Source organism: Cavia porcellus, unplaced genomic scaffold (genome assembly GCF_034190915.1).
Source record: "Cavia porcellus strain 051 isolate PalLab524CR breed Dunkin Hartley unplaced genomic scaffold, mCavPor4.1 scaffold_29, whole genome shotgun sequence".
Lineage (NCBI taxonomy): Eukaryota > Metazoa > Chordata > Mammalia > Rodentia > Caviidae > Cavia > Cavia porcellus.
In genome coordinates this window covers 49,536,846-49,553,284 of record NW_026947512.1, presented here as the reverse complement: position 1 = coordinate 49,553,284, position 16,439 = coordinate 49,536,846, and the positions used below count along the sequence as shown (strand labels likewise).

At 41.5% G+C, this 16,439-nt stretch overlaps 1 protein-coding gene across 7 annotated transcripts in view; it reads left to right on the top strand.

Annotated features, from left to right (window-relative positions):
* Positions 1-16,439, top strand: part of Slc20a2 (solute carrier family 20 member 2) — a 96,702-nt gene that overhangs the window by 47,779 nt on the left and 32,484 nt on the right. For 6 of the 7 annotated variants that reach the window (XM_063239925.1, XM_063239927.1, XM_063239926.1 and 3 more), the window contains 2 exons: positions 11,035-11,586; positions 16,251-16,391. In XM_063239925.1, coding sequence (XP_063095995.1) covers positions 11,298-11,586; positions 16,251-16,391 — 430 coding nt within the window. In that variant the 5' untranslated portion in view covers positions 11,035-11,297. Of the gene's footprint in view, positions 1-3,786; positions 3,908-11,034; positions 11,587-16,250; positions 16,392-16,439 lie in introns of those variants that run through there. The other variant, XM_005001289.4, reaches the window with a different exon arrangement.

Below are 16,439 nucleotides of genomic sequence, written 5' to 3'. Positions count from 1 at the left end.
CCCTGGATCCGGGGGAACTAATCCCTAGTGCCTACAGAAAAGGGAACATGTTAAGAAGCCTTTCTGTCAAAGTGGAAATAAATTCCTGACCCCAGCTGTTGATTCTTGTCCTTGCTTTCCAGCAGCGCTGTCTATGACACTCAGGTCAGGTGGTCATCTGCTTTGAAAACCTCTGCCTCCGGGGCCCCCACACTTTGACCCACACTAACGTCAGTGTGCCATGCACCATCTAGTTAAGAGCTCTTTTTCCTTCTGTCCAAGGGCAGTTTTTGTTGTTGTTGGTCCTGGAGAGACTGCCATCATGGGCTGCATCCTCAGATTTTAGTGGCTGATGTGTACATATAAAGCTAGAAAAATATAGTGAATGTTTACATTTTTAAAAACTATTACAGTAAGTGATATCTTGCCATTAATCCTCTTCAGAATCCTCCCCTCACTTCAAACACATTTACCCATTGTTCCTGCCACGTTCTTAAGCAATTCAGGAAGCCCTGTTTCATGAGCGTCTTCTGTGTGCTGTTGTGGTTGCCTTGATGTCCTGAATGGGTTCAGAATATTTACTGTTATGGTTACTTTAGCTGGGGAGGAGCCAGAGTCTCACAGTGCCAGATCTCTTGAACAAAGTGGATGAGGACGCTATACTGCTTTTACGAGCCTGCCTTCCTACTCTGCAGCAGTATTCAGTGTGATTTTTATTGCATCTCATAAAGATATTTACAAAAGAGGACTTCCAGAGCTGCTTCAGAATATGACAAGAGCAGTGGGCTAAGTGTACTTGAAGTGAGGAAGAGTATTTGGAGAGGGATTAGTGAATAGCACTGTCTTTTACCACAGTAACTTTTTTTTTTTTGTCTTTTTCGTTTTTATTGGTACCAGGGATCGAACTCACGACTGCCTGCTTGCAAGGCAGGCGCTTTATGCCGCTGAGCTAAATCCCCAGCCCCCTACAATAACTTTTTACTTAAACATGTTTGGTGCCTCCTGTATTTTCTTATGATAATCTTTTCATGAATGTTGAATTATAAATTTAAAATGAAAACACTAAATAAGAACTTGCTGACAGTAACCCGCCATATTCCGATTCCACTCCAGCATCCCCAGGAAAACGACCCCTGTCTTTCTGAGGCAGCAGTGTTTAAATAGTACTTTCTTTGTAGCTATGTGTACCTTTTAAATGTTTTCTTTGTAGTCCAAATCACCCTAACTTTTGAACTTTATCTCATTTTAATTAATTATTTCTGCCATTTATTTCTTATCCTTTAAAATGTATTTACTTATTAGATTTATGTAATGACTTCCCAGAGAGCAAAAGGCTATGTGGAAAATATCTAAATAACACAAAAGCTTTATGAGCTGGAAAGAAATTTAAATGTCAGAATGAGAAGAATGCAGGCGGCAAAGTAATGTAGCAAGCATGAGGCATGGAGAGGAAAATAGTCCTGAAAGTCTGAACTGGAAACTTTATGGAACACAAAAATAAGTCAGTTGACTTTCTGTGATTCCCGAAGGCTGGCAGTTGCATTGCTTAAGCAAGGCTCAGGGACTCCCGGACCCCTGTCTCCCTAGGGCGGTCCTGCGGTTTATGCATCCAGCCTGAAATGCTTCTTGCTGACCCTGGGTCTCTGGTTGGTATGCAGTAATGGACGTGAAGACACAGTCTGCTCTTGACAGCTTCCCGAGTCTCTGCAGCATTCTTTGCTATCTCTTCACTTTATCACTGTCCACATCACTGGTCTGTCGCGCTCACCCCTTGCTGAGGCCAAGACCAGATAAAGGCCACACCAGAACATCACTTCCTCACTTCCTTTTGCTGTTTTCCTTTGAGTTCCTCTTACCACAACACTAAGTGTTTTAGACAGTGCAACTAAAGGCTCATTATTTACACTTTCTCTTAGGACGGTGCCATCGTTAAAATGCTCAAAACTAGATAGCTTCCGAAATTCCTGCAAACTTGGATGTTCTGTGATTCTTTACATTCTTTTCAGTAAAGAGCCTTGCAGAGTGCTTGGCACCCTGTGGACATTTTCTTAGTTCAGTGCTGATGGCCAGAGCTCAAGGGAAGTAACGAGAAGAGGAAGAAGGACCCCAGGGTCAGGGCCGTAGTGCCTGCATGTGAGCCTCGGGCTGCAGACTGCAGTGTAAGGGAAGACACAGAGTCAGATAGACCTTGATTTAGAGAAAGTCCACATCCTGACCAGGCAGAGGACTCTTCCTCTGGTCTCTGGTTGGTCCTGAATCCAGGCTGTGGAGCTTCACCTGTATATTCCTGCACTACTGCCCCCCGCACGGACCTGTGCAGCTGTGCACTCTGCAGCGCTGCTCTCTGAACATGGTGAGATGAGCTATCCTGGTCCCTATGTTGATTGATGCACTGGCTGCCTGACTATGTCTCCATATGAGGCTTCCTTTTTCATTGAGTAAAAGAAGTCTTGCTATTTTATTTTTGTTAGTGCGTGTTTGCAGTATGAAGTAACTGCATTTGTCATGGGGCGTTGGTACGGTATGTGACACATCTTCATTCACTGCTTCCTCTTCTCCCTCACTGCCCCCTCCTTCCATTTCTTGGTCTCCTTCACATTTGCAAAATATCTTATCTTTCCCATTTGCTATTATTTATCTTTTATTTTGCTCTCTGATTTATTTACACTTTGAGTTGCTTGTATAAGAGAAATCATGTGATATTTAAGCTTGCGTGTCTGAATAATGTCACTTAAGATTATCATTGTGAAGTTCTTTCTTTGCCTGTGTAAGTTATGTAACATCCTAGGGGCTTGGCAGGAGGGCAGTATTATAGTATAGGAAAGGAAACTTACCAGAACTGAATATTAATTACCTTTTTGACATTATTTTGACCTTGTTGAATATTATACTTGTTTTCTAATTAGTCGTTTTGAGGTATAACTTTACTGAAAGTTCACCAATTGTAAGTGTATAGTTTCATGAGTTTTGATAGACATAGACAAGTGTGACTACCACCATGCTCAAGGTATAGAAAATAGCTTTCTATGTAGACAGTTGTTTTCACTTTTTAATTAGGACACATTTGCAGTCCATACATGACATTTATCATGGTGTATACACTGCAGGATGAGATGGCAGGTGATGTGTGCAGTATAGATTTCACTTTATAAGAAGCTGGTTGCCACTGTGGCTTTACCATTTTAAGTGATCTTTCCTTGGCACTTTTGCATGTATTTTTATCTCCACCGTCTCTCCTCTCTTTACCCCTTCTGTGCTTTACAGTCTATGTCTCTTTTAACTGAAGGCCCAGCCAGTCTATACACTGAGGAAGAGCAGGGCTGGGTACCAGGACAGGACTATTAGAGGAATGGAGGGCATGGAACTAAGAAAGACCCTCCTAGAAGAATTCAGGGACCTGTTATTTTTCCTGTGTCTGTTCCAGTAATTTCCAGTTGCTTGAGGTTCACCACAACGTACAAAACATTTTTGAATACTTCAGTTTGATTCTTACAGAGGTCCTCTAAGAGCATGAGTGTCCTTACCACCCTTTACACGTGTTGCCGTGGTCAGAAAAGCCATGTGGGTTGCTCAAGGTCAGCTGCTAGTAGTATGGTTAGGCCTCAGAGCCTGGGACTTCATCTGCTAGGGATGCTGATGGTCTCCGAGTTGCCTCTCTAGTTTGCACATACTCAGTGGCTGTGTCTGATATCACCACTTAGCCATGGCCATTCAGGTGACCTGCCAAGGTGATGTGGGCTGGGGGCCGACTGGACAGGGAGGAACCCAAGATTGTGACTCAGGACTGCGTTCTCTGTCCTTTTCCAGGGGGGAACAACAGATGTTCCTCTTTCAGCCCCAGGGAGAAGAGGAGAAGGAGAAGCCACAGCCTGTTAGCAAAGCACCTAAAGTGTCCTGATTCCACTTTCAGTTCTGTGGCTTGTTTGCGGTGGGTGTCTTTGCCCTTCATTCTCAGGCTCCCTGTCCCCGTTGAATAAATCTACCTGATTTCTGCTTCTGTGGTATCTTATGGTTTCAGTGTTCTCTGTGCTCCCAACCTGATCTCACATGTGGCATCATCATCTACCTTTCTGACATTTCTCCCCTTCTCTCAACTCTGTCTTGAGTGTATGATTATATTTTAAATGAGTGCATTTTTTAAAGAGAAGAAAAAGAAAAATAGCAATAAAATAAAACAGTGAAATCATGCTGATAGAAGAATAACAATAATCAGCAGCACATTGTACATTATTATCTTCATAGTAGTTACTCAGAGCACAAGATGTAGGCATGAAATACATCCAGACAGTATTACCACAAATCTTTCTTTTAAATGAGCTAAGAGAAACTGGATGTGTAATTATCTTAACTATTGTGTGTATGTATGTATGTGTGTGTGTGTGTGTATTTCCCCCTTTTCTCTTTTTTCTCCTTTCCCCCACCCTAATTTCTCTTTCCTTTTGAACAGTTTCTTCCCATTTCACATTATCTGTTGTACCTTTTGCATTTTATTTATTCATTCAGCTTCTCACACTAGTGAGGCAAAGCGATGTTTACACACATGAGTCTGATTTATTCCACTTACAACGATAGTCTTAAGTGACATCCATTTACTTATGAAAGTCTCAAATTTATCCTTTATGGCTGAGTAGTACTACACTGTATAAAAAAAACCCAAGGACTCCAGTCCTTGGTTAATGGCCATTTGGGTTTGTTTCTAAGATTTAACTGTTACAAATTGTGCTGCTATAAATGAGTATATATATATTACTGTGGTATGTTTTTAATTCTTCTGGGAAGATATCCAGAAGGAGAATACCTGGGTTGAATAGGACCTCTAATCCTAGTTTTTTAAAGAATCTCTATACTGATTTCCACAGTGATTGTATCAAACTACACTCCCACCAACAGTGGAGAAGAGTTCCTTTTTCCCCACAGCCCTGTCAGCATTTGTTATTGGTTGATTTCTTGATGGTAGCCATTCTTTCTGGAGTGAGATGAAACTCAGTGTTGTTTTATTCTGCATCTCTTGAATGACCAGTGATGTTAAACATTTTTTCATATATTCATTTGCCACTTGTATTTCTTCCTCTGAAATCTTAAATCATTAAATTTTTATTTCTTCATCTGAAATCTTAAATTTGGAGGGCCTGATTTTTTTCAATTCTTTATAATGAAAATGGCTCTATTCCCAAAACCATTATATACATTTAATGTAATCTGATTCAAAATACCATAGTACACCACACAGAACAGGAGAAAACATTCCTAAAATTAATTTAGAATCAGAAGAAACATAGACTAGCAAAAGCAATCATGGGCAACAAAGGCAAGTCAGGGAACATCACAATCCCCTGACCTGGAAATTATACTACAAAGCTACTGTGATAAAATTAGCATGACACTGGCAAAAACAGACATGAGGATCAGGGGAACAGAATAGAAGATGCTGAGACAACTCCAAATATACTCAGCCACATTATCTTTGATGGAGGAGCCAAACACAATCTACTGGAAGAAAGATAGTCTCTTTAATAAGTGGTGCTGGGAAAACTAGCTTTCCACATGCCAAAGATTAAAATTAGACCTAAACCCATCACCATGCACTAAACTAAAGTCAAAATGGATCAGAGATCTAAATATTAAAACAGCACACTAAATCTACTGGAAGAAAAATAGGTAGAAATCTCAAAGACACAGGTATAAGCAGAGGTTTCATGAACAAAACTCAGACCGCCTAAGAGATACCACAAAGACTAAATATGGGATCTCACCCTATTAAAAAGCTTTTGCACAACAAAAGAAATCACCAACAGAGTGAAAAAACAACCCACAGAGTGGGAAAAAATTGTAGCCAGTTTACTCTCAGACAGAGGACTTACAATGATTCCATTTTAAACTGCAAGATAAATGTTTTCATGAGTTACTCAAGAATGATGTTATTACTCGAAATTTATGATCTACATATTGAGGTTTAAAAGAAATATTTGTGCTATGTTATTCTGCAAATAATAGCATTTCAAAAGTGAATCTTCTGTTATACATCAGAATTACTAGGAAAAGTGAGTAACTTTCACGTCTGAGGCCAAGGCACCAATGAACTGTAGTTGTCAAACTATACCACACTGCCAAATAGGTATCTGTGCGTTCTTATTTTTCCCTAAGGGTCAGAATTCAGAATTCCAAACTGGAGGTGGGGGTGGGGCTTATGAGCTTTAAGGGAGGAAATAAGAAAAGTACTTCAGAACCTGGTACTTACCTTGGAGGGCAGGTGTGGTTTGTGTGCAGTGGGTGAAATCACAGGAGCAAAGGCAGCAACCAGGAGCTGACTGAGGTCCAGGCTTTAGAACTACCAGTGCTCTTGATGTTACCTCTGTCCGCGTCCCAAAGCAGGCTCCCTCCTACCCAAACTTCATTCTGGATGAATGTGTCGGGGCCACAGTTCAGCAGCATCCATCCTTCTGAACAGTATGTTAAATATTTCTAGAAATGTTCTGAGAATGTTTTTGCTTTTACTCTGAAATTCACATTTCTAGTATGGTAAGAGGATATTAGGCAGAGTTGAGCTGATGCACATGGAAGAACTTAGGAAGAGCGAATTTGCTGTGGGTGAGCTCAGTGGCAGAGCTCCTATCTGGCATGCACAGGCCCTGGGTTTGATGCCCAGTACCACAAAACAAACAGATACATAAGTGGAAATAGTGGAGTGCTGTGGGGACCCTTCCTAGCCCTAGCAAAAGCAGAGGAGCAGCTGCAGAGGAGGGGCGGTGTGCAGTGAGGCTGACCCAAAGGCGAGAGTCCAGTTTAGAACCTGAAGTACTGCCTGGTGCTGGCTAGGGGAGGTGTGGAGGGGGAGGTCTTGTTAAAGTGTTGCAGGTTTGGACATGGAACTCTCCAGAATTGAAAACACTCTGAGATCCCTCAATTCAAGGAGTCTGCAGCATTGAAAACTTGAAGAATATCTGGTAGCACTCATTCCTTTGAGTCACAGCCATATATAGGAGGCTTTCAGAGTAGCAAAAAGAGTTAAGTTTGTCCTAGCCTTCCTTCCTGTTTCGATGCAGTAATGTTGACATTTCTCAGAAAAGCCCACGTAGGGAAATTAGAAAGGATCAAGGCATTTGCCGGAAATTCTGTGCACTGCTTCCTTGTTAGAGTCATTACTGTGGGAGAGAGCTGGCATTTCCACAAGCTGCTCCCTTACCCGAGACCTCTGTATCTTATCAGCATGAATGGTGTGGACTCTCACGTGTTGGTTCCCTTCATTAACTGCCTTTATGTCATGTCTAGGCTTCCCCAGCCCAATATGTGAAGAGAATACTTACTTGTATTTCTCCTTTCTTTTTTGTTTCTCTCATTTTTTTTTCTTCCTACATTTGAATTTTTATTCTGGTGTGAGGTAGGAATATGATGTCTTTTTACTGACAGACAATTACTGATGTGTTGTCTAAACAACATTTTTTTTTTTCACCTTTTTTTTTTTTATCGGTACTGGGGATCGAACTCATGACTGCCTGTTTACAAGGCAGGTACTTATGCCGCTGAGCTAAATCCCCAGCCCCCTAAACAACATTTATTAAATGAATTTGTTTCTCCACTGACTGATTGTATAATCCTTTAAAATCTAACTTTCAGCCAAGGATTTAGTTTAGTGGCATAAGCGCCTCCCTTGCAAACGCTTGGTCATGAGTTTGATCCCCGGTACAAAAAAAAATAAAATAAAATAAAAATAAAAAAATTTTTTAAATCTAACTTTCGAACAATCAGCACTCTCTTTGATCAGATCGGAGCAGACCTCAGCCACTCTGTATTTGGCTTTCTATATTTATGGTAGATTAATCTTTTGGCCTTGTGTATGACACCCTCTGGCCTGGCAAGTGATCCATTTCAGTAGTGTCTTTTTTCGTGTTGCAAATTGCATTATTATTTAAGCATTCTGTTTTATTTTGATAAAAATTAATGGAAAGGGAGGAAATTAAATATTGTTTAAAAGATAGACCTTAATATATTGTACATTTGAGAAAAAGACAGCAATCATTTAGGTTGCAAAAACTGGCAAGCCTTTCTCCACAAACCAATGCTTACCAGGCCTGTGCTAGTGCAGTACAGTGGGCTGTTCGTTTTCATTGAAAGTTCTAAAAGGTTCACCGTCACCAACCTAAGGTCAGATGCAAAGGCGAAAGGCCATATTAAAGAGCCTAGACACAACTGTGGAAATAAGTGTAAGACTGCCTAGGTAGGAAAGGGAGTCTCTGAACTGAAAGTGCCAAAGGCAGCAGAAGGGTGACTAATGACTCCAAGGCAAATCTGGCTGAAGGGACAGCCACTGTGGTACACACCTCCCAGTTGCTCTGCTCTCCCATCCGTGTGATTTACCACTAAGTGCAGCGTGTTCAGAAGAGAACCTGTGGTCAAACCTGCAAAACTGCGGGCAACTCAAAAGAGAGAATGAGCCTGTTTTGATATTTTTTATTCTGGTTTCCTAAATCCATATCATAAGTCCTATCCTCTCTCAGCCCCATATAACAACTGTCATCTCATCCCATTGAATTTCACCACCTCTGAAGTCGTTTTTTGTCTTCATCTGCTTTCATCACCTCTCTGGTCCAGGATCAGTCTCATCCCCACTTGCATACTTGCCTTCCATGTAGTCCTCTCCACACTGCAGCCAGAATGATCTTTTAAGAATGCTGAGTCCTACTGTATCAGTGCCTCTCTCTGACTTTTCACTGGTACTGTATTGTTCATGGGGGACCCTGGGCTTTCAGGGTTCCCAGTCTTCATTATGGCATCTCTCGTGGCCCTCAGTCTTTTCCACTTCCACCCTGAGATCTGCACAGCACAGTGCCTCCTCTAGGTTCAGGGTTCAATCCCATCAGCCTTAGGCTCAGGGAAGCCTGTCTTGTGCTCATAGATGAGGTCAAGGTCCAGTCTGTGCTCTCCTGACATACATTGTATGACACCGTCTCACCATCTCTTTAACACTTTTTACCAGCATGGAGCCGACTCTTGCACAGTCATTTGATTGGCACTTGTTTCCTGTCAGCCCCAGCTGTAACATGCCCACACCACTTCCACTCATTATTATATTGCCAGTGACTGGCACAAAGGAGGTTCCTGTTTGTCCTGTTGGCAGCCTGGCCTAGCAAACAAGATTTCATCACGAATTTGTTTATATTTTTAAGTAACTTTAGCCCAAAATATTTGTATTCTAATTTTCATGAATAGATTTAATGTGTCCATCATAGGTGGAATATTATCTTTACCTTTAGAGTGGTCTTTTTCTTTGCTCCACTTAGCATCTGAATCTCCAAAATTCCAAAGGCTACAAATCTTGGAAAATGATAAGGTCTATAGTGTGCATTTTATATGGTTGTTTGTCTATAACATTGCATGTATACATGGCACTCAAAATGTTTGTTGACTTTTTATTATTATTTTCATTTAAAAAGCATATAACAATAGTATACAGTTTTGAGAAGAAAGGAAAAAATTGTCGCACCACTTAAACTCAACCTCTGTTACAGTTAATATATTAAGTTCTAAATTTGGGTTGTTAGTGATTTTTTTTTGTTTGTTTACTTACTTGCTCTTTTGCTTGCTTGTTTTTTCAGTGTTGGGTATTTTACCCAGGGTCCATTACATGCTAGACAAGTTGCATACCACTGATCTATGGCCCCAGATTCCTTTTGGTCTTTTTTATGTGCTTTGTTAACATTGCCATAATCACAATGTGTGTAAAATTTTGTGACCCACTTTTTCCTAAATACCTTGCTGTTGATTGATCAAAGCGTTATATTGAATATGATACATTAAAGGAGCGTCATTTGTCAGCTCAGTTCAGCTAGCATTTGTGGAGAAATACACAGGGTGAGGCATACTCTACTCAGTGACAGCACAGGAGAACACACCCTGGTTTAGTACTGGGCTGTCTAGTAACAACTACCATACTTACAAAGATTTTGGTGACATTCTTACAGTACAGTTATATTTTGTGGCATCTTCTGTCCTTCCCGGAAGAATGAATAAGCAAGACTTCTCTCCATTTGTTCAGTAGCATTTTTCTTTATCTACTCAACAGACTGATGAGGGCTTACTCCATACTGGAAAGTGGTCTACATAGTAGAAGTCAACAGTGGATGAAAGTTTCTGCATTCTAGTAGGAGTGTACAGTTGAACAATAATGAATGAATGAATGAATGAATGAATTGAGTGAGCCAGGTGATAAGTACAAGAAAACTGGTGGCCTAAAGGGATGCTGAACAGCCTGGGGGAGGGCACTCCTTTCCAAGGTCAGGGAGGGCCCCCTGTGCCAGTGACATCTGAGCAGAGACCTGAATGGAGTGAGAAGTGAGCAGTGCAGCTGTCCGGAAGGTTTTCCTGGCAGAGGAGCCCTCAGTTCCAGAAGTCCCTGAGGTCACAGTGTGTGTAGCAAGGGTTGTCAGGAGCCGAGCTCAGTGGGCTGCTAAGCTGCTGGCCCTGAGGCTCTGAGCTCTTCCTCCACAGTACTGTGTATCTCTGCCCTAACGGGGCTGCTCCATCTCTTCTCTTAAGGCCCTTCACGTCTCACCTTCACCATCCTGCATGAGCGACCTTAGCGCCAGAGCTGCTGCCTGTGTCTCCGCCACAGGGATTACTCCTGACAGGAGTCCTTGTTTCACCCTCAGTCAGACTTGGTTATCAGAAACCAGGAGAGTCCTCATATTTGAAAAACTGTGGAACTTTACCATCTCATTTCTTGATCTTTCACTCATTTGAGACAGCTGCTCCTTTCTCACTGGTGACCTAACATGTCTTTCAAATTGCATAAAATTTCACCAAAGTGAGTCTTACTGTCAGTCTGTAATTATTAAGCATGAGTCAACCACTCTCAATCTAGAGGCCAGCTTTGTTTTTCAGGTTTTATTTTTTGGTTGGGGGGGTAGCCTAATTACAATCTTCATGAATTGCTTTAGGGTTAGATCTGTCACATGCCAAAGTAAGAGCCCATTAGCAGGCTTAAAACATTCATTTCTGAAAGAACAAACTGTTACAGGTTGCTCAGGGTAATTGATTTCTTTTGTTTTCTTGTTACAGGAGGAGACATCACAGCTTTCCCAGATTGGGAGAAAAAATATGGAATGTGTTTTACCGCTGACTGAACACAACCAAATGAACTGTCCTGACAGTAATTTGAAAACCAGCAGTTAGCAGTTTGTTCAGGCGCTAACACTGTCCAGCACTTTCCAGAGCAAGTTCACTGTTTACAAGAACTCTCAACCTTACGAAGCTTATAACCCCAAGCTTTGTTTATTCAAAATATTCTACAAAAGAAAAGTACCTGGGGCCTGTTTTCCAAAATGGCCATGGAGGAATATTTGTGGATGGTCATTTTGGGTTTTATTATAGCTTTCATCTTGGCATTTTCTGTTGGTGCAAATGACGTGGCCAATTCGTTTGGTACTGCCGTGGGCTCTGGTGTGGTAACCTTGAGACAGGCATGCATTTTGGCTTCAATATTTGAAACCACCGGCTCTGTTCTGTTGGGAGCCAAAGTAGGAGAGACTATACGGAAAGGTATCATTGACGTGAACCTGTACAATGAGACTGTGGAGACGCTGATGGCCGGGGAAGTCAGCGCAATGGTTGGTGAGTAGCTTTCCTCTCTACACACGGAGAGGGGTGTCACAGACTTGCTTCCCAATTGCTTTGCCATATCTAGGAATGTGATTTTTGTGTTCACTTTTAAAAAACCGGTTGAGTGTTTCATATTTATTATTTGATTTTTGCTTTGTATATTTTATGATTTTTAAGATTTTAAATATCAAGCAAACTTTTTTCAAATTCTAGCAATCTTGGTGGTCAGAGTAGATTTTGGCTAAGTCAATACTGCTCCAAAGTGCAGAAAAAGATACTCATGGAAGAACTCTTGACTGGTTTAAGGTTAAAAACTATTTCAGAAAGTTGATTTACATCTTTTACAAGACGTAAAGGTACAGTGTTTTGAAATTATGGAGCTAGTAGGTGTGGCTTAATGGTAGAGTACCTGCCTAGCTGCTCCAGGTCCTAAGTTTGATCCCTAGTGCTCCAAACAAAATAAAACAAAATGATATTTACTGGAATCAGAGCATTCTTAGTTGCAGAATGCATGCTTAGTTAGCGTGCACATGGCTCTGGGTTCATTATTCAATTACTTACGAATTTACCTTTTTTGTCCTCCATTTAATTTCTAGAACTATTACCAAACGAATCTTAATGAAGTGCTTATGTTTCAAGGAATTTTGGTCTTCTGTGTTGTTTGCAATTCTTTGGCTTTGGCTTTGATTTTCTGATGCTCTCTCTCTAGAAGCTTTGTTTCATATGTGGTTTTTTTTTTTGGTCTGGCCAAAAAAAAAATTGTATGTTACCTGTGAGTAGTTCAACTTTTATTGGTAGTTTTCTGCTGCTTGGAAGGAGAAAAGAATGGAGGTGAACGGAAATGTGTGAATCAGCAGGTTGGCTGGTTGGACAGTTTGACCTCTTACAGACTCAGTGCACTATGGGGACATTTCGCTTACTGCCCTCACTAACAGTGGCAAGACAGCGTCCAGGCAGGAATGAGCAGAGTGCAGCTGACAGGACTCTCTCTCTGCTTGCCTCTAGGTAGAGATGACGTCACAGCAGACAGCTGATCTTTACGGGTAATTTGGTTAGGGAGAAGAGGGTTAGAGAGGAATTCTACCACCTTCTGCTTCCAACAGGACATATCCTTTTGTAGGAAGAGTCCTGCAGTAGGAGGTAAGATGTTGGTGTACCCAGAACACAGACACACTCCACGGGTCCCTAGTTATTTATGGTGTCACTAGCATTCCTTCAGTGCCCAAACCGTGGAGATTATTTGCCAAACAAAAGGCAACCCACAATCCTGTGACAGTAAGTTAGAGTTGTCATTGAAAGATCCAATGGGAAGCAGACTGCTATACTAAAGTGTTCAGTATTTCTAAGCACAGTAGTCTGGTAATGTTCAAGGTCACTTTCATTCCTACTACTGTCATGATTGTTTACTTACTTTCACTGAACATATATTTCCCAGATAGAATACAAAATTCTCCCAAGAATGTAACCACTGCTTGTAAAATTCATTCTCAATATCTAATATAAAATCATATCAACATGAAATTTGAATTTTTCTCATCATTGTGGTATGGGCAAGATATATTGAAAGTACAGAAGAAATAAAGAAATAGCAAACTTCAATCTTCCCTGAAATTTTTCATCTTGTTGGGTAAAACTTCCCAGAAATGATTGTGCTTATTAGTTTTGTTACTCAGGACTTTGGCTAGACAGAAAGCTTAGTGAACTTTATAATTTTCACTTCTAACTTTTCATATGGTCAATACGACTTGTCCAGTTGTTCAGTTTTCCCACCCATGGCTTTTGGCTCTTTACTGAAAGAACAAAAGATACTTACCTCAACTAGAATTTGGGTTTACCAAAGCAATTTGAGGTTTTGCTTGAATAACATGGTTGTTTGATTTTTTTTTTTTTTTTTTTTTTTTTTTTTTTTGGTATGAGGTTAGATGAATCCCAAAGCCTGTTTTGTTTGGAATTTTATAAGTTACCTAGAATTCCTTGAAAATAGCTATGTAAATTTAAGATGGTGATAGCATTATTATTGGCCAAAACCAAAGCTAATTCTGTTCAGATGCCTGAACTCTCCCAGTCTTCCTCTTCTAAACTCTACTTCCATTTTTTCTCCTCCCTCTCTCTCCTCTTACTCTGTACTCTTTTATTCCGTTTTCTCTTTTGTCCTCAGTAACCTTTCCCCAAGCCCACGGACCTCCGTGCTTCCCCATGGCTGCTGGCAGAGTTAAGTTGTTGGTAGAAGATGCTGTCCATGCTGGCTGAGCCTCTTGAACCAGTTATCTTTTGCTGAACTCTAAACCATTAGTCAGTGTGCTTGGAATGAAACCATCACTGGTTCCAAAACCCTCCTGAGAACTGAAAGCTCAGCTTCTTTTTGTGGAAAGCCCCATGCCAACATGAACAAGCCATCTCCTCAAACCACCCAAAAGGGCCAAGGCCCTGACCCTGCTCAGCGACCTACAGCTGAGCCCCTGTAGCCGCTGCTCACCAAGCCTGCCTCCCACTGCACCCCTGCCCTTCCCACCACCTCCACTGTGATCCACTGAACCTGCTGCCTCCAGGATGCCATCCTCCAGGTCCTCCTAGGTGCTGTCTCATATCCTTACCCCATCTTAGCCAATCCCTTTCCTCTCTGTAGAATACCAGTATCTTAACTGAAACATCTCTTTCCCCACCTTCGCTAAGTGAGTGTAACCCATTTAGTCAGCAGTTCGGAGTTGAGGGGGCCTCTTGTCTGCTCCCAGGCCTCCAGGAACCCCTGCCTCCCGCTACCCACCTCAGCTGTCCTTTCCCTCTTTCCCACGTCCCCCTTGCTGTTTGCTTTGTCCCTGCACAGGGAGTGCCCACACTCCCCACCTCCCCCTCCACTCTGTCCTTGTCTGGGACGTATTTTACAGAGCCAGCCCGAGAAGGGACAGCACCTTCCAGGAGGAACAGTCTCCTAGATGAAAGCACCAGAGTGAGTTTGTACCATTCACCTACATCTGGAGACTATTTGATTTGTGTAAGAATGTTAAAGCAGAAAGTTCCTTTTCTGGGCTATAAAATGAGCTCCAGACTCTGATTTTATTTTTAGAGCAGTCAAGCCCCGTGGTGTCCAGTGCTCAGCTGTGAAGCCCAGGTAATTCTGCCTGGGAAAGCGGGCTCTGCCTGGGTGCCTAGTCCTGGTTAGTAGCACAGGCCGCGGGAGTGGACACAGAGTCACCATCACCCTTGGCTCAAAGGCTGCCATAACCCACCCTCACTGAGGAGCAGTCGCCTCACACTGGGACCAGTGCAGCCCTAAGTGACCTCTACAGGACTCAGACATCTTTGAAGGAGGTGCCAGAGGTCTGCTGCACAGTGCTGCTGCTGCCATGCAACCAGGTTTCCAGAATTAACATTTAGGATTAATAATGTGCCCAGCTTATCAGCCAAGCCCTTTGTTCCCATACAGTTCTGTACAAGCTTTTCAGCAACTGCTTCTGAAAGTGATCTGTCTCAGCTGATGCTTTTAATACTCACTGCAAAATCTGATCTGCTTATGAAAATAACCACTGTGAACTGTAGCCTAGAAAGAGTGGTGGATAGGAGTAAAGAGACAAAGCAAAATGAGGGCTCCTGACATACTGAGCAAGATTGAGGGTAGATCTGCAACTCTGAGTTCAGTACCACAGTTACTTTTAAGTGGCACAAATCAACTGGCTGATCTGTGGTGCTCCCATTCTGTACCGGAAGGCATAACTTTAATACTTTCCTTCAAAATGTTGACTTTTTCTTTCTGTGTTAGTGGATCTTTAATCCCCACTTGGTTTTGGCCAAACTTCACATCAGAACAGGTTCATCAGCTTCTCCCTATTGTGTGACAAAGGTGATTAACCTTAACAGCAGGTGCCGGGAGACTCCTGCCATGTGGAAGACAGGACAGCAGCCCCTGCTCTGCTGTGCATGGTGACTGTGTTCATTGTGAGAATCAGTGCATATTCAAAAACACATCACGAGTCTTTGTTTCCTCCTTCCCACCACCTTTTTTTGCCAGCTTCTTATTATTTATAAGTCTTTACTAAGTTAATTATCATACATATAGGTTAACAACCAGACTAGTAGGTCAAAAAACATATAAAACATATAAGATAGTTATACTAAATCATGGTACATTTTTAGATATGTTATTTGTGCTGGATTACAATACATTTTCTCTTTTTTCCTATTATCCATCTTATTTTGAATTTTGTTTATACACTTGAGTTTCTCATGTAAGATAATCCATACAGTATTTGTGTGTCTGATTTACTTCACTTAACATTATGATTTCAAGATGCAGTCATTTTCCTACAAATGACTCAAGTTTATCCTTCTTTATGTCAGAGTAGTACTCTATTGTGTAGAACTATCATGCTTTCCTTTTTCATTCGTCTGTTGATGGACTTGCAGGCTGCTTCCAAGATATAAGTATTATGAGTTGTGATGCTATCACTATGGGTATGCATGGATCTCTGTAATAGGTCTTTAACTCTTGGGAAGACACCTAGAAGAGGAATAGCTGGGTCAAATGTTTTTAGTTAGAACTTTTACACATTGTAAAGAAACAACCCATGGAAAATGAGCTCAGGGAAATGTTGTTGTGGGGAATAACAATTTAGATTTTTTTCCCCGTAGTAGCTTATAACTCTGCTGCATGTCTGATTTTTTAATCTTTCACCCTGCAGGTTCAGCTGTGTGGCAGCTGATCGCATCCTTTCTGAGACTTCCGATCTCAGGCACTCACTGCATTGTTGGCTCCACCATAGGATTCTCACTTGTTGCAATTGGCACGAAAGGTGTGCAGTGGATGGAGCTGGTCAAGATTGGTAATTGCCATTTTCTTTTACCTATAAGAAGGAAAATTTACCTTTACT